Source organism: Notechis scutatus, chromosome 4 (genome assembly GCF_049901735.1).
Source record: "Notechis scutatus isolate UNSWTSFEM ecotype Mainland chromosome 4, rNotScu1.2, whole genome shotgun sequence".
NCBI lineage: Eukaryota > Metazoa > Chordata > Lepidosauria > Squamata > Elapidae > Notechis > Notechis scutatus.
In genome coordinates, this window is record NC_142012.1 from 119,408,654 (window position 1) to 119,431,993 (window position 23,340).

The 23,340-nt window shown below is 33.6% G+C and overlaps 1 protein-coding gene across 5 annotated transcripts in view; it reads left to right on the forward strand.

Annotated features, from left to right (window-relative positions):
• LOC113412787 (VPS10 domain-containing receptor SorCS1) overlaps positions 1-17,973 on the forward strand; it is a 432,049-nt gene extending 414,076 nt beyond the window's left edge. The window contains exons 24-27 of one of the 5 annotated variants that reach the window (XM_087964588.1): positions 12,868-12,967; positions 13,994-14,099; positions 14,215-14,374; positions 17,881-17,973. In XM_087964588.1, coding sequence (XP_087820714.1) covers positions 12,868-12,967; positions 13,994-14,099; positions 14,215-14,374 — 366 coding nt within the window. In that variant the 3' untranslated portion in view covers positions 17,881-17,973. Of the gene's footprint in view, positions 1-12,867; positions 12,968-13,993; positions 14,100-14,214; positions 14,375-16,357; positions 16,561-17,874 lie in introns of those variants that run through there. The other 4 variants (XM_087964591.1, XM_087964587.1, XM_087964589.1 and 1 more) reach the window with 4 other exon arrangements.
• The last annotated feature ends 5,367 nt before the right edge of the window (positions 17,974-23,340 follow it).

The following is a 23,340-nucleotide window of genomic DNA, read 5'->3' on the forward strand; positions in this document are numbered from 1 at the left end:
TCTAAATACAATGCATAGTGCATTGTCCTTTTAAGATACCTTAATATACGCTTTAGCACTTGCCAGTGACGTTCATTTGGTTCAGCGTTGAATCTCGCCAATTGATTAACGCCATAAGCAATATCTGGCATTGACCAATTACTTATATATGATAAACTACCTATTAATGACTGATAAATAGTCTTATCAAATTTTGAACTTTGAGCATCAGTGTGACAAAATTCCTGACTCATTGGAGTTTTTGCCGGTTTACAAAGTTCCATTTTTACATTTTTAGCAATTGGTATATTTTATCTTCTTGTGATATCTTAAAGCCACTATTGGTTTTGTTTATTGTCAATCCTAAATACTGTCTTATTTCTCCTAAATGCTTTAATTTTATCCTCTTACTTAATAATGATATTATCTCAGTAGCTTCATTATTAGTCTTCGTTATTAAAGCAATATCATCTGTAAACAACAATAATAATGATACTATTCCATTTGTCTCTCTCTTGAATAAACATGGATCAGCTAAACCTGCTTTAAATCCTATATTGTTTAACTCTTTTACAATATATTGGTTCCATTCATAACCAGATTGTTTCAATCCATAGAGACTCTTTTTTAGTTTCCAACAGTCATTATTATTATTTTTATCATCTTTAATACCTACTGGTTTTCTTAAATATATAGTGTGCTGCAATGGTGCATGCAGATAGGCAGTTTCTACATCTAAATGATTTATGATATAATTCTTCTTAGCTGCCCACACTAATGCTGCTCTCAAGTTTATTGCCTTTAAATTTGGTGCAAATACTTCATCATAATCACATGCAGTTTGATTAAATCCTTGAGCTACCAACCTAGCCTTATGGGTAACAGTCCCATTTTTACCAGTTTTTAACTTAAATATCCATTTGCAGCCAATGGACTTTTCACCTGGAGGTAATTTGGCATTTTCATAAACTTTCATTTCCTTTAATGAATTTAACTCCTTTTCCATTGCCTTTTGCCAATTTTCCTGATCCTTTGCAGGATACATCCTAAGTTCTTCAACACTAGTTGGAACTTTACTAACTTGGCAAACTACACTTGCTTGATACCTATCAGGTGGTCTGGTTATACGTGTAGAACGTCTAGGTATTACAGGGCTTACAGGTGGACTTACATGTTCTACCTGTTCCTGATTATCTATTTCTTCCTGTTCTGGTATTTCTTCCTCTTCTGGTCCTATATGCTCTTCATGTACTTCCTCTTTAATTGTACTCTTCTTATTACTGATTTGTTCTTTTTGTCTTTTCTAGGGTTCTATAATTACTTCCTTATTTGAATCTTGCTCCAGTTTTTCCCATCCTACATGTTCTAGGAATTGTGCACTAGCGCTACAGTAAACTCTAGATGTACCTTTTTCCCAGAATCTGTATGATTTGTGATTAGATTCATAACCTACAAAAAATAACCTTTTAGCCCTATGTTGCCCTTTCTTTCTCAGTTGTGTAGGGATATGCACCCATGCTGGTGCTCCAAATGTATGCATGTAACTTAGGTCAGGTTTTCTGCCATGCCACCGTGGTAATGAATGGTAATTCATGAATGGTAATTCACCAGTTGTTGAGTTAACAACATTATTCAATATATGATTACCACACATTATTGCTTCTCCCCACAAAGTATCAGGTAATCCTGAATCTGACAGCATAGTACGAGCCATTGCTTGTAATGTTTGGCCTCGTCTTTCTATAAAGGCATTATGCAGACTTTTTATGTTCAATTTATTGTTTATAAATTCCGTACCGTTATCAGTGATAAGAGTTAATAATTTCTTTTTAGTTTTTCTTTCAGCGAATTTAAGCCAATTAAAGAAATTTTGATATGTTTCCATTTTGCTTTTCATTAAATAACAGAAACCATATCTGGAATAATGGTCCATTATACTTAGTATATAATGAGCACCTCCCACGCTTGGTTTCTTAGGACCTATAATATCAGCAAATACTACCTCTAGAGGCTCCTTTGTTTTAAATCCATTTAATCTATTTGCTGGTATCACCTTGCTTTTCTCTTGACTACAAGAATTGCAGTGCAAATACTTACTGCAAGGTTTCAGTTTTATACCCTTAGATAGTTCTACCGTTTGTTTAAGCATTTTAAAATGTATATGCCCTAAACGTCTGTGTAACAAATGTATGCACTCATCATGAGGTTTAATATTATTATAAACTGTGTTAGCTACCTCTAAATTATCATTTAACACATACAATTCACCTCTTAAAGTTGCAGTCACTTTTTTACCTTCTTTTTCAATTATGCAATTGTCTCCCCTAAAGGTAATTACATAACCTAGTTTAACCAAAACTCTAACCGAAAGCAAATTAAACTTAAGTTGTGGTACATATAACATTTTTACATTTTCTTTTATGCAAGAACAATATGCTATACCTTGACCTTTAACTTTCAGTTTCCAGCCATTAGCTAACGATATCTGCTGTGAACTCGTGGACATCTTAACAAATCTTTTCTTATCTTTCGTTATGCAGTGCGATGCTCCACTATGCAGTGCGATGCTCCACCATAAATTATTATTCACAGTTTCGTTGCTATACATGGCTAACTCTATGCAATTTTTATTCTTTTGATGCCTTTTAGCATTCTGGCTGGCTTTTTGGCTTTTGGCTTTCTTGCAGAATCTAGCCAAATGTCCTTTTCCTCCACAATTAAAACATTTTCTAATTGTATACGCTGACGAAGATAATTCCTCTTCTTCACATTGTGGTTGTTTCCTTCTGAGTTGATCCCTTTCAAGCCTTCTCCTGGCTTCTTCAATTAATCTGCCAGTAATGTCAGTTAATGTAAGGTTATCTTTTGGCAGAACTTCAAGTGAAGTTACGTAGTCATCGTAGCTCTCATCCAAAGAAGACAAAATGATATAAACTTGGTGTAATTCAGTGAAGATAAGTTCTTTTTCATGCAGTTCTTGAAAAATTCTCTTCATAGAGTTTATATGATTCAGCATGTCTCCATTCTTTTGAAGATGTGTTCTAAACAGCTTCCGTGTAAGATTAATATGTGCTCCTACACTGTCTCGAACATAAATCTTCTTTAAATTCTCCCAACATTTCGCAGCTGTTTCTTCTCCACAAATATGTACAAGCTGTTGGTCAGAGAGTGTCAGTCCTATTATACAGAGAGCTTGCTCATTCTTCAATTGATATTCTTGTATTTTCTGGGCATCATCCTCATCCTCCGGATCCCATGCATCTACTTCTGGTGGGTTTTGAATTATACTCCACAAACCTTCTCTTCATAGAAGTAGGCTGCATTTCATAGACCATGAAACATAGTTTGTTCCATCCAGTTTGGATATTAGAGACAAACTTTGTAAATTGACTTGTGCCATTTTTTTCTGGATATTAAACTATAATTAATAAAACACAGCTGTCTGTTTACAGTATTGTGTTGCTACACAAACTCTCACTTTAATAAGCCTGTTATATCCTGGTTAGTCTGACTGTGCACCTGGGCCCATAACCAGTGTTAGGGATATACACCCTAGCAGAATGTGCAACGGCAGTCTAGCAGACAGGCAGATATGTGAGACAAAACGTTGTAGTAGCTTACACTCAGTAAGACAGATACACTGTGCAAGTTAAATAGTTTTTATTCCAGTAAGAGATATAGCATAGTCAAATGGTCCATATGTCATACACTAAGTTCAGTTAGTCCGGGGGTTATTCAGTTTGCAAAGTCCAGTGTCGAAAAAGAGTTCATTAAACTTACAATCAATCAGTCCAGTGATATATCTCTTTTGCAGTCAGAGATATGAAGAAAAATCAAACCCCTTTTCTTCTCTCAGCAAACACGCAGTTATCACCATCAATTCATCATTGTCAGCAATCCAGTAAAAGCCGGCAAACAGTGAGCTCTCTTGCTCCCTCTTATGGTGATTTTACAACCGCACCCAAAATACTTGGTTTACAGTTTAAAGTGATACATACACTTAAACTCACTAACATAGTTTATATATATTATTTTACCCAAACTAAGTTAGGAAACCAATGTTATCCCTAACACTTATTAACTTATTTTATTTTATTTTAAGCCTGCTTTAACAGAATCTTGCAAGTCTAAAGTACAGACTTCCTGCTCCCAATTTTAACTGCTTGATACATTAGGGTGGATCCTTCCTTGTTTTTTTTCCCTTTGTTCAGCCACTGATAGCTACTGCCTCTTTTGTCTGATTTATCTGTTTTCTAGGCAGCAACTTTTCTCCTTGTTCCCCAAGTCCTCCCTACATTCAATTACATGGATAGTCCAGACAGGAAGATAAGCAGATATTCTACTTTATTGTAAAGCTACATTAAGAGAAACTTGCAGGTTTGAAAATTCTCCCACTGTCATCTTTACATCTTGATTATGTAGGGATAGTTAGTTCTCTACCACTTACTTCACCCATTATGCTATCTCTTGCCTGACCATTTTCAAAGCAGCACTCTTCACCCAGTCTCCTAAGGTCTTTCCCATATAAAAATACAAGTATTCTCGGGATATTCACACCAGTCCAGGTATTCTCCAATATCAACGTTCAAAAGTGTCAATACACTTTCTATCGTGCTTCTTTGAAGTCCAGCCACTCATACCTTAACACACCAGCCAAATCCAGAAAGATTCTGTTAAATCAGACTGAAATCAGCCCAGTTCATTGTGCTTGGTGTTGAAGTTTATGCTCAGTAGCCAGAACAATACATTAAAAGTATTAGAATATCTATAGTGATTTTATTCCTTCTTTATCCCAGATGAGATTCTTATGGTACATTAAACAAGAGAATAACTTTCCACCCTGAAAGACATAGTTTTAAATAGGTTTTATTCCTAATGAATTGGTGAATGTGTGCTAATGATCTAGTAAGCTTCCTATTGAAGCAGCTTCCATCTGACATAAAACACAGTCCTGACTTCATAGTACTAATAGCAGTAGCACGTAGATTTATATACTGCTTTACAGTGCTTTACAGCCTCTCTAAGCAGTTTACAGAGTCAGAATATTTCCCCCAACAATATGGGTCCTCATTTTATCCACCTCAAAAGGATAGAAGACTTAGTCAGTCTTGAGCCTGGTGAGATTTATACTACTAATCTTAATTTATTGTATAAGTCACAACATTAGTGCATCTATTTTGCTGAAGTTTCTAATCCATGATTTACAATGAAATTCTGTGTTTATTTAATATTTTAAAATATTTTAATATTGGAAAAGATAATAAAAAAGCAGATCTGCCAACATCTAGAAACAAGTAAATTAATAACTAGCAGTCAGCACGGGTTTGTTAAAAACAGATAATGCCAAACCAATCTTATTTCATTCTTCACATAGTGACTAAATTAGTAGACCAGCGAAATGCTGTGGACATAATATATTTAGATTTCAGCAAGGCATTCGACAAAGTAGACTGCAAGTAAGCTAGAAAAAAGTGGAATAGATAGCACCACCACTAGATGGACTCGCAACTGGCTGACAAACCATACTCAACAAGTAGTCCTTAATGGATCTAAGTCTACATGGAGGGAAGTTAGCAGTAGAGTGCCACAAGGTTCTGTCATAGGCCCAGTACTCTTCAATATATTCATTAATGACTTAGATGAGGGAATAGGGGAACTTACCAAATTTGCAGATGATACTAAGCTGGCAGGAATAGCTAACAAGAAGATAGGCTCAAGATCCAGATGGATCTTGACAGACTAGAACACTGGGCCGTATCTAACACGATGAAATTCAATGTAGAGAAAAGTAAAGTCCTAAACTTAGGCAAGAAAAACCAAAAGTACACATATAGACTGGGTGAAACCAGGCTCAATAGCAGTAACGGTGAGAGGGATTTTGGAGTCTTAGTGGACAACCAGCTAAATATGAGCCAGCAGTGTGCAGCAGCAGCCAAAAAAGCTAATGCAATCCTAAATTGTATTAACAGAGGGATACAGTCAAGATCAAGGGAAGTACTAATACCACTCTATAAAGCCTTAGTAAGACCACACCTAGAGTACTGCATCCAGTTTTGTTCACCACATTATAAAAAAGATGTTGACACTCTAGAAAAAGTACAGAGTAGAGCAACCAGGATGATTAGGGGACTGGAGGCTAAAACATATGAAGAATGGTTATAGGAACTGGGCATGGCTAGTCTAGTAAAGAGAAGGACCAGGGGAGACATGATAGCCGTCTTTCAATATCTGAGGGGCTGCCACAGACAGGAAGGGGTCAAGCTATTTTCTTTTCTTTTTTTAATAAAAGTTTTATTTAAGTTGTCACAAAACATACAAATACAAATAAAATATCTTTTTTTGAGAACAGCATGGCCCCGGGTTATCACTTCTCCATACAGATATAGACTCAATGCATATTTATCTTATACATTCTAATCCATATCTTATAACTATTTTCACAATTTTTTCAATAGCTTTTCCCTTTCTTTACTTCCTATAGCCTTATTTTAAATTATCTCATTCCTTTCTTAATTCAATTACATATCTTTTTCTAATTTTTAAAATCTTTCTAATCAATGTTTTTATACTTTCATCTGTCCTGTTTACAATTTCATATTATCTTTTCACATAAAACCCTGTAATTACTATACTGGAGTGTAACACCTTTGTATCTTTTTTCAAATCTTATTTAAAAATTTAAGTTATATCTTTACATTTATAGCATTCATTTTCTAACCTCTATTTTATAACACATACCTATTTTCAATCAAATTCTGCTTGGTACATTCCCTTAAAATACACACTAAATTCTTAAAAGAAAAAAGTATATATGTATATATATCTGTGTATATATGTATAAAAATAGTAAATGGAATAATTATTCTATTCAAGTACATCTCTGCCATTAATATTAATAACAATATTTTACATTTCTTTTTCTTTTAACAAACATACCAGTAATATCAGTTGTCTTTCACTTTAATCATCTATATTTCATATTTTACTTATTACTGTCTTTAAATAAAAAACCAAACAATAGTTAGTAACAGTAGTCAATAAAGTTATTATTCTTATTCAAGTTCATCTTGTCAACTGATAAAAATCTTCCATGTTTCTTTTCAGTTTTTTTTAAACGTTCTTTTTAAACCATTGAGAGCCTTATTCTCTTTACAAACAAATATTCCATTACACATCAATAGAAATTTTTTCTATCACTTTAATCTTTTAACATATTTTCTAACCCTTTTCTATTTCTAATATAACAATGCTATCCCATGCACCCTTGCAGAATCCTCTCCTTAAGTTAAATTTTAACCACTGTCTCTGTGTCTTTTAAATAGGTTTATTCCTTTAATTCTTGTACTTTTTTTCCTGTACCTCTATATCTTGTTTCTGTCTTTTGTAGCTTCTTTTCCTTTCCCTTTTCCCTCTCTTTTTCTCCCTCCCCTTTTTATTCACTTTTCTATCTGATTCTCCCTTCTGTAATCCTCCCTTCTGCTTCTTCCTGATGTTATGATTGGTTTTCAAAATTACTCTTTTTTTTGGTTGTTGCTTCAGTGCTTAAATTTTTAACTCCCTTCCCCCCGCTTTCCCTTTTTTACCCCACTTAAAATTGCTTGGTCATTAAAGATGGCTTCTTCTTTATCCTGCCCTTCTTGTTCTGCCAGTGTTTCTTGTTATTTTTCATAGTTCAAGATCTCCATTTCTAAAAATTGAAATACGAAGCCAAAAGATTCTATTCCGTCTTGTGCTTCTTTTTTTTGTTCTTTTAAGTCTCATATTTAACTCTACAAGGAGGGATGCCATTTTAAAAAAATTTAAACAACCCCCAATTGATTTTATTTTATTTCATTAGGATCCTCCATCCAAAGTTCCAGGAATCATCCAATAATCTAAAACTGTTTCTTGCTTCTTTTCTCATTTTCTCTTTCCAGGAGCTTTGTTATCTTATAACAAGGTTTCAGCTACAATGTATCTTTTGCAAGCCTTGTTAAAATTCCACTATCAATTTTTTTTAAGTTCCAGGTGGTCTCCTCCATTTTCCAGATTCCACCCTTTTTTTTTCCTTTTTCCCTCCGCTGCTTTCTTTCTTTTTTAAAAGAAAGTTTTTAAATTATCCAAGAATCTTTATCCCTTTGACACTTTATTTTCAGCTAGAAATAGCCTATTAATGTCAAAGTGGATTAGTATCAATTCCTTATTCAAATCTCTTCTTCTTAGTGTTCCAAGTCAGTTAAAACTATCGATGTTAGAGGAAAAAAAGCCAATTCCATTTCCTTTCTCTTTCGCAGCTTAAAATCTTTTTTAATAATAGTATTAGTCTTTAAAATTCAGGTTCCAGGTACCTTAAATAGATGTTCTCCATTCAACCCGGTCAGTCAAACTTTCTCCTTTAAACTTCCTCCTGCACCATCTTGTCCGGTCGAGTTCTTCTTTGAGGTGGCCATTTCTGACCACCACTGCAACCGCCTTTGGGAAAGGGAGTAATGGCCAGCCGAGGAGGAGAGATGCGGCTCCACTTTTCAAACCCGCTGACAGCTCCCCCTTCTTCACCACCTCTACGGGGTGGCTTCAGCCCCAAATCCGGGTGGCTCGGGGCACTCCAGCGGCAAGCACGGATCAAAACCGCAGACAATCGCCATTTCGGTCCATCGCCAAAAAAGCCCAAACCAGAAGTCCAGGGTCAAGCTATTTTCTGAAGCGCTTCTAGGCCATGCAAGAAATAATGGATGGAAACTGAACAAGGAGAGATTTAACCTGGAAATGAGGAGAAACTTTCTGACAGTAAGAACAATCAACCAATGGAACAGCTTGCCCTCGGAAGTTGTGGGAGCATCATCACTTGAGACTTTCAAGAAGAGATTAGACTGCTATTTGTCAGAAATGGTGTAGAGTCTCCTGCTTGGGTGGGGAGTTGGAGTAGATGACCTACAAGGTCCCTTCCAACTCTGATTATCTGTTAAATCAATGCAAGACTTTTATATGCAAAAGCAGAAGGAATGAAGTCATCCACTATTTTACAACACTCAAGAGACATTTCTGATAAATCCAATAATCATATAAGTAAAATATGGTCAGAAAAAAATAAAATTGTACAAAGAGACTTGAATGAGAGAAAAGTCTTTTTTATGCTCTGAAGATATATGATATCCTATAGCAAGAGTTACTTGTTATGAATTTCTAATTCCAATATTTGAACTGCTAGAGTTCAGCATCACCACACCACTAATTAAAGTGTTCTGGATTTATAAGTGGACATAGCTGTAGGGATTCTATACACCAAGCAGTGAAAATTAGAAGGCACACCAGCTTTTAAAAAATAAGACCAATATTATACTCCAGCGGCTCCACTGATGAATGTGCACATAAAGAAGTAGGGAGGTGGGCTGTTCCAAATCTGCATTTTAAATTGTATTATTATTCTAAATGTCACACGAATAAAACAGCCTGAACTCATGCAAATAATATCATTTCTAGAACTTCATAGGGATGAAGAAGTATACTGTGAACTGGGTGCCTTAGTTTGTCAAAGGAGGCTCAAGAACTTTTCTCTAGTATCAATGTAATTCGATCACATTGAGGGGTGGGCTAATCAGTTCCATACCAATGTCTTAGGTATTCATTTGTTTCTTACATGTTTTATTTATTTATTTATTTATTTATTTATTTGATTTGCCAATTGTTTACAAGATAGTAAGTATAAGTGTATACATAGTTGTGGATACATGAAATGGGTACATATAAGAAAAATAAAAGAATAAGAGAAACAATAGGACAGGGACGGTAGGCACGTTGGTGCGCTTATGCACGCCCCCTACAGACCTCTTAGGAAAGGGGTGAGGTCAATAGTACATGTTGGTTCATTATCATCCCACTCGGTGGGGTGGGGGGGTTAAAATGCATAAAAGTATTGTTTCGGGAAGTATTTTACCCTAAATTATGAGGTTTTTATATGTATTTATTCTGCTAAATTTTCCATTTTACTGTCATTTTGCCACTTTTTAAAGTCAAGCCTACAATGCAATGTATGACAATGACATACAAAGAACTTAGTGATGTGAGAAAAATGAATTCATCTTATAAAGAAGAATATGAAGAATAGCGAGATTACAATAATTTCTCATGATGTCAAAGTTACAATTTAGCGTAGCAGAAAGTGTGAAAGTCAGTCCTGGTGGCACAGAGGAAAAGCAGCTTTCAACAAGACACTGGAGGGCAGCATTGCACCTTTCCCTGTGAATTCAGGCTCTTGTACATCCACATGCAATCTTAGTTCATTCGTTTTATAACCTAATTACACTGGATTGGATTATCATCACATTGAAATTCATATTGAAACCAATGGCTGAATATAACAAATCTGCTGTTGACATTTTATTCAGAATTCACAAAACATGAGGTGTCTTTGTTTTAAACTTGAGATCATGGCTAAACATATTATTCATTTTGAAGTTTTCACATATTGGTGAATATTTACTTCTGTTCATGTGAATGTTTATTCAGATACAAGATAGATTACCTAACTGTATCTGAGTCCAACCCTCATTGCTTTGGGTTGCAGTATAAACAAAAGGATTTTCTAATACATTATTTTTGCTACGTATCATATATTTGATGTGTCCTTCTATCATTGTTATGACTGTATCAGTGGTAAGTAAACAGTGCAGGGGCACTTTTAACTGAAATCCTAATTTCACTTTTAGGATGGCATAGGTCACAATGAATATGGTAGTAGATAATTAAATACACAGGGGCAGAGCCAGAATTTTAGATATACAATAGTTATTTCTTTTTTAAGTTCCTTTTTCAAAATGGATTAAATCTATCTGGAGCTTGTACTATAGTTTTTATATGAATCTTATTAGAGTTGCAGAAAACTGTTTCCATATTTTTAGAGAAATTATTGGTGGGGTGTTTAAAGACTATTATGGCTCACCACATGCTGCTTGGGCCTCAGCTTACTGGCTCCTGTTTTTAAACTTCTTCTGTTTCCTATTTTGAAAGTGTGGTTTTGTTTACAAACTTTACCTCTTTGAATTACTGTGGCCTTCAGTTTGCAGATTATGGTGTTGTATGTTATGAAATAGTTACATTGCAATCAGGTTGCAATCATATTAATTGAAATAAACAGGTTGCTGAAGAATATGGGTCCTGCTGACAAAAAAATAAAATACCTATAATGTAAAATAGATGTGTTCAAGGATTGTGATAGTAGTTTTGAATGAAAGTTGTTTGTCTTTCTGTTAAAATTAGTTATTGTTATACTTCAAAATTTATGTTAGGGCATTGTCACAATACACCAGCTTTAAAAGTAGAGTTTGACTAAAACTTTGTTGTGGAAGTGCTGGTAAAACAAATAATATTTTAAGGAGGAAAGGGTGCTGCATCAATTTTACACATTTTACACATTTTATTTAAATGAGGGTTAACTCCAATATCTTCTTGAACTCTACATATTATTTTATCATGTGCAGATCAATTACAGTACATTATCTATTGGGGGGGGGGGGGTTAGGGGCAAAATCTGGCTCAAAGCAACCATTTTCAACGAAATCAAGGAATGACATTATGAAGGTCATATTTTCTTTTTTCGGCAGGTTTTCTTTTGTCACCATGAGATTAAGTATTATAATAATTATAGCTCCAGCCCTAGTCAGTATTTGTCTAATGGAAAGCCTGAAAGGTTATTCATTCCCTGCTAGGGTCTAAAATTTGGGAGATCAGAAAAAGCATTTTCCAAATATGATAGACTTAATGTGAGTCATAGGGAATGTCTATCAGTATCCTCATAGATATAGCATGTACAAGAAATGTACTCTTTACAAACTATTTCAATTTTAGGCAACTAAAATGATTTCTATTTCAAAATGAGCCCTGAATGGTGTTTGCCAAAGAAGCAGTAGCCAGTATTAAATTAAGGAGCCAGAAGTACTTAAAAACAATAATAGATAATAGAAAACAACAATAGTCTCATATATGAAAAATAGAAGAGAGAGCATATGTTCACATCAGAGCTGCATTTTAGGGTAGAGTTAAAAATTGAAAATGGACTTGCAATGGATGGAAATGTAATTTGTATGAAAATGTATCATTAACATTTGCAGATGTCTAAGAATTCTTTGAAAGAATCTTACGTGGTTGCATTGGTCTTGTATATAAAATGATTTCTCTGAAATCAGCATCCAGTTACAAAAAAGAAAGTATAGTTGCTGTTATATTTACCATTCAATCTGAAGTTTTCCAGTAGGGAATATTTCTGTTAAAAGACATCTGATTATTAAGCCGGCATCTAACAGAGAAGAGAAACCTGCCCTGGTAGATTTGTTCATTCTTTTTATGTATGTATTCTTCAAATACCATTTTCTTGATATTTATTTTGTAACATCTCTTTGTGAAGGGAAAATAAAACAGCTTTGTGTAGAAAAAAATGTATGTAACTTGTATTAAAAGTTTTTTTTTTTGCAGCATTTGATGGGTGGCATTTCAAAAGTATGTGATATAAGAAGTCCTGATTGTAAGAGAGGGTTATGGGAACCAAGCTCTTTATTTTGCTTTAGTCAATTTGTGGGTATAAGGCAAGTCCTATTAAGCTAAATGTAGCTCATAGACTGCAACTTTTAATATTTTTGGTGTAGAACTTCAGTACATATTGTTATTTCCTTTAATGTACATAATAACATCATTCACCAACTGGCAGATTAAATTATGGGGCTGAAAAACCATTCATAAACATCCTTTTTTTTTTTTTTTTGGTTAAGAAAAGATTTATATAACATATTTATTTCATTTCTGCACCAAGACTTTTTCATTCTTTATTTAACAATAAGCATTCTCTGAGTTAGGATATTGTTTTTGTCCTTTGTGGTAGCATACAAAAGAATTTATATATTTTCTTTCTCATTCTAGATTTCAGAAATATTGGTCCAGAAATTAAACCAAAATGCCATTCAGTTCAACTTAAAACCTGGAGTTAGAATCCTTGTTCATGCGGCTCATTTAACAGCAGGTTGGTGCTGATTCTTTAACAATTGATCTAGCATTGCTGGAACAGTTAATTGGCAATGCTTTGATGATAGAGTTGTAGATTTTTAATGTTCAGAATATTTTTCTACTTTTCTTTTATTGACATGTATTTAAAATACTTCTTTGTAATAAAATACAATACAATACATAGCTACTTAAATTATATTACTTTTATTGAGACAATCACATTTAATGTCCAAAATATTAGAAAAGGGAAAATTCTGTGAATGGAAGTAGTCCTCAAGACTTAGTGGTGTGGGATACCTTTACAATAGAGATATAATACATACATTTTTAAATTCACTTTTCATGGTTTTGATGACTGCTAGCAGTTCTTTCTATTTCTTCATTAAAATAAATAAATACATCCAGAAACCAAGTCTTGAAAATGTAGTTGAAATTATATGTATATATGGCACTGGCTCCATAGGTATAGTACTTTTGTATGTAAGGATAGAAAAGTACATCATATACCAAATTTTAATTCTAAGAAGATGCAATTTATTCATATAATTTCATTCAAAAGTGCTAGGACAAATGTAGTTACAATGATGATTACCTAAAAAGAAAGATACTTTTTATTCCATAGACTATATTCATTTTTGCTTATTAACTTGAATTGTCACAACTATACCTGATTAAAAAGTGTTCCTTGATATTAACATTCCTTGAGCTTTATCTGCAATAGGTAATAGTCTGAGAACTGAAGCCACATCACTAACTTTCTGCCACAAACAACTTAAATAAAGCATTATTGACTTCCGCTCCGAAACGTCTGTCAGTTTGTGTATCAGATGTTAAGATTATAGAAGCATAGAAGTGTCCTAATACAGAAAAGACAGACAATTGTACAGACTGTTCAATAACAGTGCAACTTTTGTTGGAAAAGTTCAAGAACATCAGTGATGGTTTGTTTAAAAAAGGAGTGCTCATTCTACACTTTCTTTATGTGCCTATGACTGTATGTACTATTATCTAATTTTTGAATTTTCTTTTTAACTTTTTATAGCTCCACTCATAGATGTCACGCCTAGCCATAGTGGTTCAGCCATGCTAATGTTGCTGTCTGTAGTATTTGTGGGATTGGCAGTATTTGTAATCTACAAATTCAAAAGGTATGTGGGTTTTTTCCCCCTGACTTTCCTTCCAACCTTCTGTCAGGTGTGAAAGCATAATTCAAAGAGAGCCTTAGCATACACATAGCAATGATGGTTTTTGTTAATGTTTTAGGAAGATTCCGGGCATTAATGTTTATGCACAGATGCAGAATGAGAAAGATCAAGAGATGGTCAGTCCAGGCAGTCAAAGTGAAAGCATTCCTAATGTCCCTCAGAGGGAGCTGATGAACCCACAGCAACTAGTAGATGAGAAGTTGGATACCAGGCCATAGGTAAATAAACTAAGCCAGCCAATAGCTGGTTAAAGTTTGCATTCTGATTGGCTAAACCTATTCTGACTTTTCCAACCTCTTCTGCTAAAACACTCAATATTCCCACTGATTCATTAACACATCTAAATTTCTCTAAACTAACACAGATATCTTTACCCTACCCCTCTTCTAATTAATGAGTCATAAAATATGAGGTAATTTTTTTTTCCATTGTAATAAATGTCACAATAGTTGCATAGGACCGTGGAAATATTTTCTACTACCATCATAAATGCCTTTATTCAAGGAAACATTTCCCAGTTTTTGGTTCATATTTTGTGGCAACAAAATTTATCTATGAACTTTTTTATGTTTATGACATATGCCATTCAGAGTCACTTACTGAGATGTTATAAATAAACAAAAAACCAAACTTGCACTAATCATTAGACAATATAAAAATTTCCTTTATGGTATCATGACAAATTACTAGCTGTCCTTATTACAATACTAGCTGAATTTATTCTGCTATTTTTATTCTTTTATATCTATCACACCATTTAGGCAATCTCTCACAAGAATTAAACTGAGCACAAATGGAAACCATTACAATTAATACAAGATATTTTATTTACATATCTTTGAATAAAAAATTGTGCTTTCTAAATACCTTTGTATAGTCACTGCAGTATATCCCATCACATGTTTCTCAAAATTGCCAATTTTCAGATGCATGGACTTCAACTCCCAGAACTCCCCACCCAGCATATGATGCTCTTAAAGATGGACATCTCCTTATAGTTTTATTGATTTGTGGAACAATTGAAAAAAAGGATAGTTTGAGTAACCTAAGGCTGACTAATTTAAGATGTTAGTGGTAGTCATTATTTTATATTTCAGCCAGAAATGTATTTACAACCAGAAATGTATTTACAACCATGGTAAACTTTTAAAAGCAGGTATAATACCGCTTCTCCATATAAGTCTAAGAGACCAAGTATTATTTCAATTTCAATTAAAATTTTTGAATTTCATAAAAAGGCAGCCCTATATTAACCAAGTTTGGATAAACTCTGAAGAAAGCTTTACTGGAGGTGAGTTTGCCAATCCACTACTTTCAAATTCTCTGCTGCACATATTAGCATGACATGGGCCTTTAGAACATAGAATGAAGGGTACCTTGGAGGTCTTCTAATCCATCCCCCTGCTCAAGCAGGACACCTTCTGTTCTTTGAATATAGATTTTGAATGGACTATGTACAATTCATCCATTTGTATTCCTGCTGTCTACCTTACAGTAGTATGATCAGCTCACAAAATTTAAGGATAGTATTTTTTTTTTTTTTTGCTTTATGTTGAAGCTAAATGTCAACATTTGAGGAAAGATGTGAACGATAAAGAGGTAGATGCCAATAAAAATGAAGTATATTTGAACTGATGTCATTTTAAATTCAAAAGTATATTAAATTAATAGGTACAGCTAATATGTACATGATTTATATATTTAATATTTCCCCATATTTAACAAAAAACAAAAAGTAATATGTAAGTAAGCTATGGCGACACAGTGGTTAGTATTGCAGGCTAATTCAGCTCATTGCCAAGAGTTTGATTCTGAATGGCTCAGGATTGACCCAGCCTTCCATCCTCTGAGATCGGTAAAATGAGGACCCAGATTGTTGGAGGCAATATGCTGATTCTGTAAACTGCTTAGAGAGGTTGTAAAGCACTATGAACCAGTATATAAGTCTAAGTGCTATTGCTATATATTGCCAACCAGCAGTATTTTGAAAGGGCACAAGTTATGCATCCTTCTGGAAATGAATTATTAATTACTGTATGATCAAATGCATGCAACTGTATTAATACTGAAGCTGTTTTTTGTACTTTATCCTTAATTATAGCTTCATTTCTCTTCCTTCCCTTTCCCTTGCACATGTGGATTAGTATTCAAGGATTGTACTTTTAATGAACCCAACTGATTCTGGCTGGGGTTATTTGTAGGGTTGCCAGATTTCCAAAGACCAATTCTTGTTCACAAGAGGCTATTGGGAGGAAAATCTCCTGGACATCCTGGACACCAACCAGCGAGCGTGACCAGACAGCCAAGGACTGCCCAGGGTCCAGGACCAGACAGTGCATAGACTCTTGCCCTGCTGATAAGTACACTGGCGGTCAGATGTCTGAGGAATGCTCGTCAGGCGCAGGTGCGCTGGGTTGCTGACCCACTGATTAGTATACTGGTGGTCAGCTGAATGGGTGGGGGACTGGAGCACTGCCTGTAGGGCACAAGGCCAAAGCAACCATGTTAAAATACATTGGTAATCTGGAGGTCTTCCAGAGCTGCCAGTCATAAAGTTTGATTATAAATATTGTCCTGGGCAGTGGACAAAACAGGTGGTTTCTATACTGTCCAAGTTCATCATGGATATCTGGCAACCCTATTTGGATTTAGCCTTGGTGGTATCCAAGCCAGTAATTACCATAATGCAACTTAAAAGTATTTTGAAATGTTTGGGCTCAGTCTTGGACAATACAACAGACAGAGAGAGAGAAAAAGAAAGAAATCATATCCTTCTGTAATCATATTTTAATATAAGGTGCAGATTTTGTGCATATATCTATCTTATTGCTTCAAGACCATTTTATGGCCAGGTTCAGTGATAATTAAATAAATAAAGAGACTTTCAAGTTTGTAAGCATTCCATATAGAATTTAATTTTTAGGCAGGTTTAGAGAGAGCATGCTTATTTTTTGTAGTGTTCTATAGTTTGGAAAAATAGATTTCCAGAAGCATATGCACTGGAATGAAAATTCAGAAGTACTCTTAATATATGGGAGTTGCTAAAACCTATAATGTATGTGACAAAACTATATGTATATGAGTGAAAATATCTCCAAATGCATATAATGATTAAAAATTGAAAGTAAAGCAGCATAGATTCATAGAACAGAAGATTTTCCCTGAAATCCATGCTGCATCAGCAAAGAAAGTAGAGTTCATGGTCAATTCCATAGTTTTAGATAGCCCAAATATGAAAATTTTAGGAATTTTTGAATAAACTTAGTTCCTCAAAAATTCTCTAAACCACTAAATGTAAAATCTGATGAGAGAGACAGAGTGGGGGAGAAAGAGAGAGATAGAGAGAGAGACAGAGAGAGATTGCACAGTTTCAGGCTTCTAGTCTTTGAGGAAAGACAAGAACCTCAGCAGATTGTCAGAGCCCTGACACTTTATAGTTAGTTTCAAATGTTATCAAAAGTAAGCACTTTAACTCAAAGGTATCAAACCAGTCCAGTTTCTTCTTTCTGTCACAGGCTGGGCTTTAATTTGACAGGGTTAAGATATACTCATTAGTATGAGAACAAGATATGTTCAGCCTTCGAAATGACAAGCAGGAACTCAAGATGAACATAATGTCTCAGTGAGGAACATTTACACCCAAAGTATCGAATATCTGTTCCCCCAGTCACATTTTGTTATTTTGCTAATTTAAATTTATTGTTTTTATCTCTTTTTATTACAGGAAGTATTTCCACAGTTGCTGAGACTCAAAGCACAAAAGAAATTCCTACCTGTGTTAATGTTTGAAAGAAGGACACCACTCTATCTTTACCCCTTTCAAATTTTATTCATATATATATATATATGATATATATATATGATATATATATAATTACAAGATCTGATACAAAAATGAGAGAGAGAGAGAGAGGAACCATTCACTGCTTTTGGACTTTTGATTCTTCTGATGAAAAAAAAAAAAAAGGTTTTTAGCTTTAAGCCTGTGCATGTGGATGTCATTTGGGTAACATATTTAGAATGTACAGATGCTCTATTTTAGTGAGGTAAAAGGAAAACACTACTTCCTCTTAATCCTCTTCCCATTTCTTTTTCTAATCAAGATTTAATTTTAGATGATCCATACTGATATAGGCCAAGAATGTGCATGAGGTATTTTGGAAGGGAAATTAGATGAATGTTAACTTACTGACTTTCAGTATAACTCCTAATGTTTTGGTTTTTTTTAGCACTGAAGGATTATAGATGACTTTGGCACTATAGCCTACATTCCTGAAATACAAAAGACAAAAATGTAATAGAATTTTAAAAACATAACAGTTTTATGACTTTTTTTCCTTGTGTTTTCACCTGGTATTTTATGTACTCCCTGAAATAATTTGTCTGGAGTTCTTTTAGTTTTGTTAAAGAGGGTGTAAAACAAATAGATAAAATGTGTTTTCCACTGCCAAAATCAAAATACTTCATATGTAGTTGTTTGACACTTTCATTCATGCCATTCTAAATACAAAAACAACAACAACCAAAAAACTATTCTTATAGATATAAATCTAGTCACAGGGTTTGAATATCAGTTTCAACTTGTCTTTGCCCTTTGATATCATTAGTCATCTCTTTTAGCCTCCAATTTAATATAGACATCCAGTTAAGACTGTTCTACTTAGCATTTGTATTAATAATTTCAAGCATTTTTGCCAGCATCCCATTTATTCATTTTGGAGATAATTATTCATTAGTAGAATGGAACTAATTGGGGAAAATATTATTTCCAATAGTGTCCATATTATATTGCCTCTTCCCAAATTTGTTGGTGGTTTTTTAAAATCGTTACAAAAACCCAAAATAAATGAGAGTTATTTGGTACATTGAAGACATATTATAGATAAATTGGTTCAATCTATGAACTAACAATCATCAACTTTCAGAGGAATAAATTGCAAGTCCTGTTATCCCTGGACTTTATACAAAAATGATGTTTGTGTGATTTCATTATAAACATCCCACAAAACGTAGATAATAGTATAATAGATAATATGTTTGCATAAGATGTAGACATAACAGAAATCTTTAAATCAAGTTATACTATTTACATGAAATTTTTTCCCCATACTGGGGCTAATTTTGCATCTTTTAGCTGGAATATATCAACATCATTTGTCATATAATTAAATTTTCAGATAGATACTAAATATATTTCCATATCTATTTAAAACTCATCTATCATTTTATTTCATTGTTTTTATTGCATTGTGGAATAAAACAGGTCCAGCTACAATTCTACAGACTAGACTCAAATACATTATTTTTCTAGACTGAGTCAGTGAAAATGTTCCACTGAGCAGATTTTAGTTCCTCCAAATTTGTAACCAATTGAAAATAATCCTCACTGGGGGACTCGATGTACATGTTAGCTGTAAACTGAAACTTGATTAATGCATTAAAGATATAATCCACATGTTGAGAATGAGTTTTAATTGTAAGCCTGATGGTTGAAAACCTGGCCTATTTTTTTTAGTGACTTGTTGATTCCCCACTGTTAGATTTTTGTAATGTTTTGCTTCATGAAAAGTTACACTCCCAGTAAAGACATTATCTTTTTACAAATATTGAATTCAGTATGAGAAATATATTTCCATGACACCAGCTCCTGGAGTGCACATGCACTAATGGAACATGGACACTCTCTTGGAATAACCACCTCCCCAGAATGAACTGGATGCCCTTATCTTTCTCTTAATCTATCTGTTTCTAGCATATAGCATAAAGTAACATCAAATAAAGTAAGGAGTATCAGAGATTATGTAATTCATTGAAAAAGTAAGGTCTTGAAGGTCTGATATTCAATGCTAAAGCATCCATTCCATAAAGTTGTTGGTTGAAGTATATTACAGAGAGATAAAATACTAATAAAATATCTACCTCACTTACCCAGGTAAGTAAGTTAGTCCAATGAAACTGTTTCCCAAAGTACTGGAATTTCTAAACATGTATTAATTTTTGGAAGTCATATTATTACTATTATTAGATATTTTAAAACATATCCAGTGGTATGATAGTGTTCAGAAGGATCATAATTGAAGACTTTATAGTTAAGGTTATTAACTATAATTATTAATTTATAAATCAATTTAAATAATTAATCTGATTTATACATTAGTGTTCAAACAATGTATTAAAACTCAATAGCCAGATATTTGAATACTTATGCTTAAAACTTTTTAAAAAGTGTTATGAAACTTTAAACTTCAAAATGGATACTAAAAAGTGAGTGCATTAATAAGTATGATTATTAATATGGTAATCGCTATTTATAATAAAATTAATGAAATTCCATGTATGCAGGGGGAAGTGAAAAATGATCCACTGAGATACATTGTTTCAGATTTTTATAATATGACAGGTTTTCTTAAGCTTAATTTAAACATCATTTAACTTAGATTACTTCAGATTTATGCCAGTTTTAAAGGTCAAAGCCTTAATTCTAGCAAATGTTGAGAAGCGATGAGGTCGGAAATATAGCATTAAGATCATCAGTCTAGTAAGCTGCTAGTTATATGGATATTTATTGCAAATCTTGCAATCAGTACCTAATGAGGAGCTGTTGCCTGTGCAACAGGCTTTGGTATGCTTCATCTTCCATCAATGGATGATATTTATAAATATCCTCCTTTACTGGAACTGAAACTGGCAAGATAAGTTTTCCTAATATAAGATGCTGATGTGATTGTTTTGGCACAGCTCTGTTATTAAGGCTGTACATGTATTCTTACTGCCAGTGAGAGTGAGTCAGATAGAACTCAAGTATCCTGAATTAAGCTGCTAGTGTACGACATAAAGCACTATTGCACAGAATCCTTTCGGGAGGATGGTTTAAAATAAAAACCTGGTGCCCTTTCCTGTGCAGCATTTGGTTATGTGAAAGATCTGAAAAGCAATTAAGCTCATAACTCAATATTTCTAACAATGAATTTGGACAACCGTATTGGATATTTTTCATGTTATTTCAGCAACTAGAATTTCTGCTTCCATGAGTCATGATGTTACTTTGCTGCCTTATAGATGCCTCCAACCCAAATAAAACATTGGTACAGGTTTGGCAAAACAATTGGCCATAAAGAAAGCTTCAGTATTATACTAACAAAGTTTTCAGTTTTAATTTTTTTGGAGTCCGATTATTTAAATAATAGTATTAATTACTTAAATGTGTCCTCTAGAAATCAAGAAATCATTTAATTTTAATCTTCAACCTTATTATTTTCTGAAGTCCATTTTAATACTAAGGCCACATTGCTACATGTGAATATAAGAAATATAGAGTGAGGATAATATCTGGTTTATTGTAATGCTAAGAAATCAGGGATGTAGAATAAATCCATATTTTTTTTTCATATAATAAGAACAGAATACTATCCATAGTCTCAAAACACAAAAAGTAGATAACTATAAAATAAGTCATATTGATAAGCCTTTGGAATTCTTCTGCAGCTTTTTTCACTAGATGGGAATTATGTGTATCCATCGGTGTAGCTGTCAGGATATGGGAAAATAATCAAGGATAACTGTACAATAATTCTCACAATTATAACAGATAGAAGTCCAATATTAGTGGTGTTATTTTTATAGGAAATAAATTTGATTTCTTTTCTTATAGCATTGAACTATTGCTAATTTTGAAATGACTTTTTGATGTAATTTTCACCTCTTGGTTGGATACAATGTAGTGTAATGTATAATTGCTATTGTTTATTGATTTTACAGTCATATTTATTAAACAGATTATGTCTCTAAAGGAAAGTATTGGATTGTCAGTTATTAATTTCTCTCCTTAGAGTGTGAGCACAAATATTTTTTTTTAAATGTAATCTAATCTACATAAAATACTAACAAAATTACAACTGTGCCCTTGTTTATCATCATACAATAGAAGCAATTTCCATACGACAATTCCAAATACTTTGGTTATCAAAGTCAATTTTCTCTACAATTTAGCTTGTTATATGATCCAATTAGATTCAGCTCTAGTGACAACATTGGCAAATGCTTGATAATTCAGCCTGTCATGTGTAGTTCTACCAAGTACAGTCCTATAATCAATATGACTCATCTTTCTATTCTTCTTTCCATGATAAATATAGTTTTCCCTCCCATTCATCCTCCATTTGCATCACATGATCCAAAATAGCCCAAATATCTATTAAAATATTCCAAATGGTCTTAAAATGGGACTTAAAATAGTCCCATGACTACTGCCCCAAAGGAATAGTCTTTATTGGGTATTGATTGATTTTACAAAATAACAGAGTTGGAGGGACCTTGGAGGTCTTCTAGTCCAACCCCTTGGTCAAGCAGGAAACCCTATGCCATTTCAGAGAAACAGTCATCAATCTCTTCTTAAAAATCTCCAGTATTGGAGTACCCGCTACTTCACTGATCACAATACTCTTATTAACTATCTAAAGAACCATAGTATGAAGGTATGTTATTTATCTTGCTCTTGCTTGGTATTCAGGTTTACAGCTATACAATAAAACCAATATAACCAATAAAAGACCATTGCTCTTACCATTTTTCTTGGAGGTGAGGAAACAGAGGGAGTATGCACTTTCCTCAGGATATTTATCACCAGGGGAAACCATAGAAGGAAACAGTTACCTATATAATAATGGCATAGGTTTACTAAATCAAAATTAAGACAAAATTGTTCCTCAATATATTTCTTAGTTCCAGTACAATTAATCAGATCTACGCATCATGGAAAACAGGATTTTCTCAGTTCCTATAAGCAGAGATTATCTAAATTAGTAATCAGATATGTACCAAAATTATTTCACAGCTCCTTGATTTCAGAAGTATTTCCTAAAATGGAACACATAGAAAAGAAAATGAGAAAAGTAACAGAAAAAACCCCCAGCAAATAAACATATGCATAAATGCTTTTAATGCTCTATTCATATTTCCTTATGAACTTACATGTTTCCCCTTTGGTTTATAAGCAAGTGTTGGATTCTGACCTCATGATTTTCATCAATCTTGTCATGAAATATTATTGCAATTTAGAAGGCAAAGAGTGCAGCCATCTAGCTGTTCTTGATCATGAAAGCTGTTGTTATGACTCGTGGTATTTTTATGTATCAGTCATTCTTTAATATTCTCATCTTTGGCTCACCATTGTTTTAGTCCATTG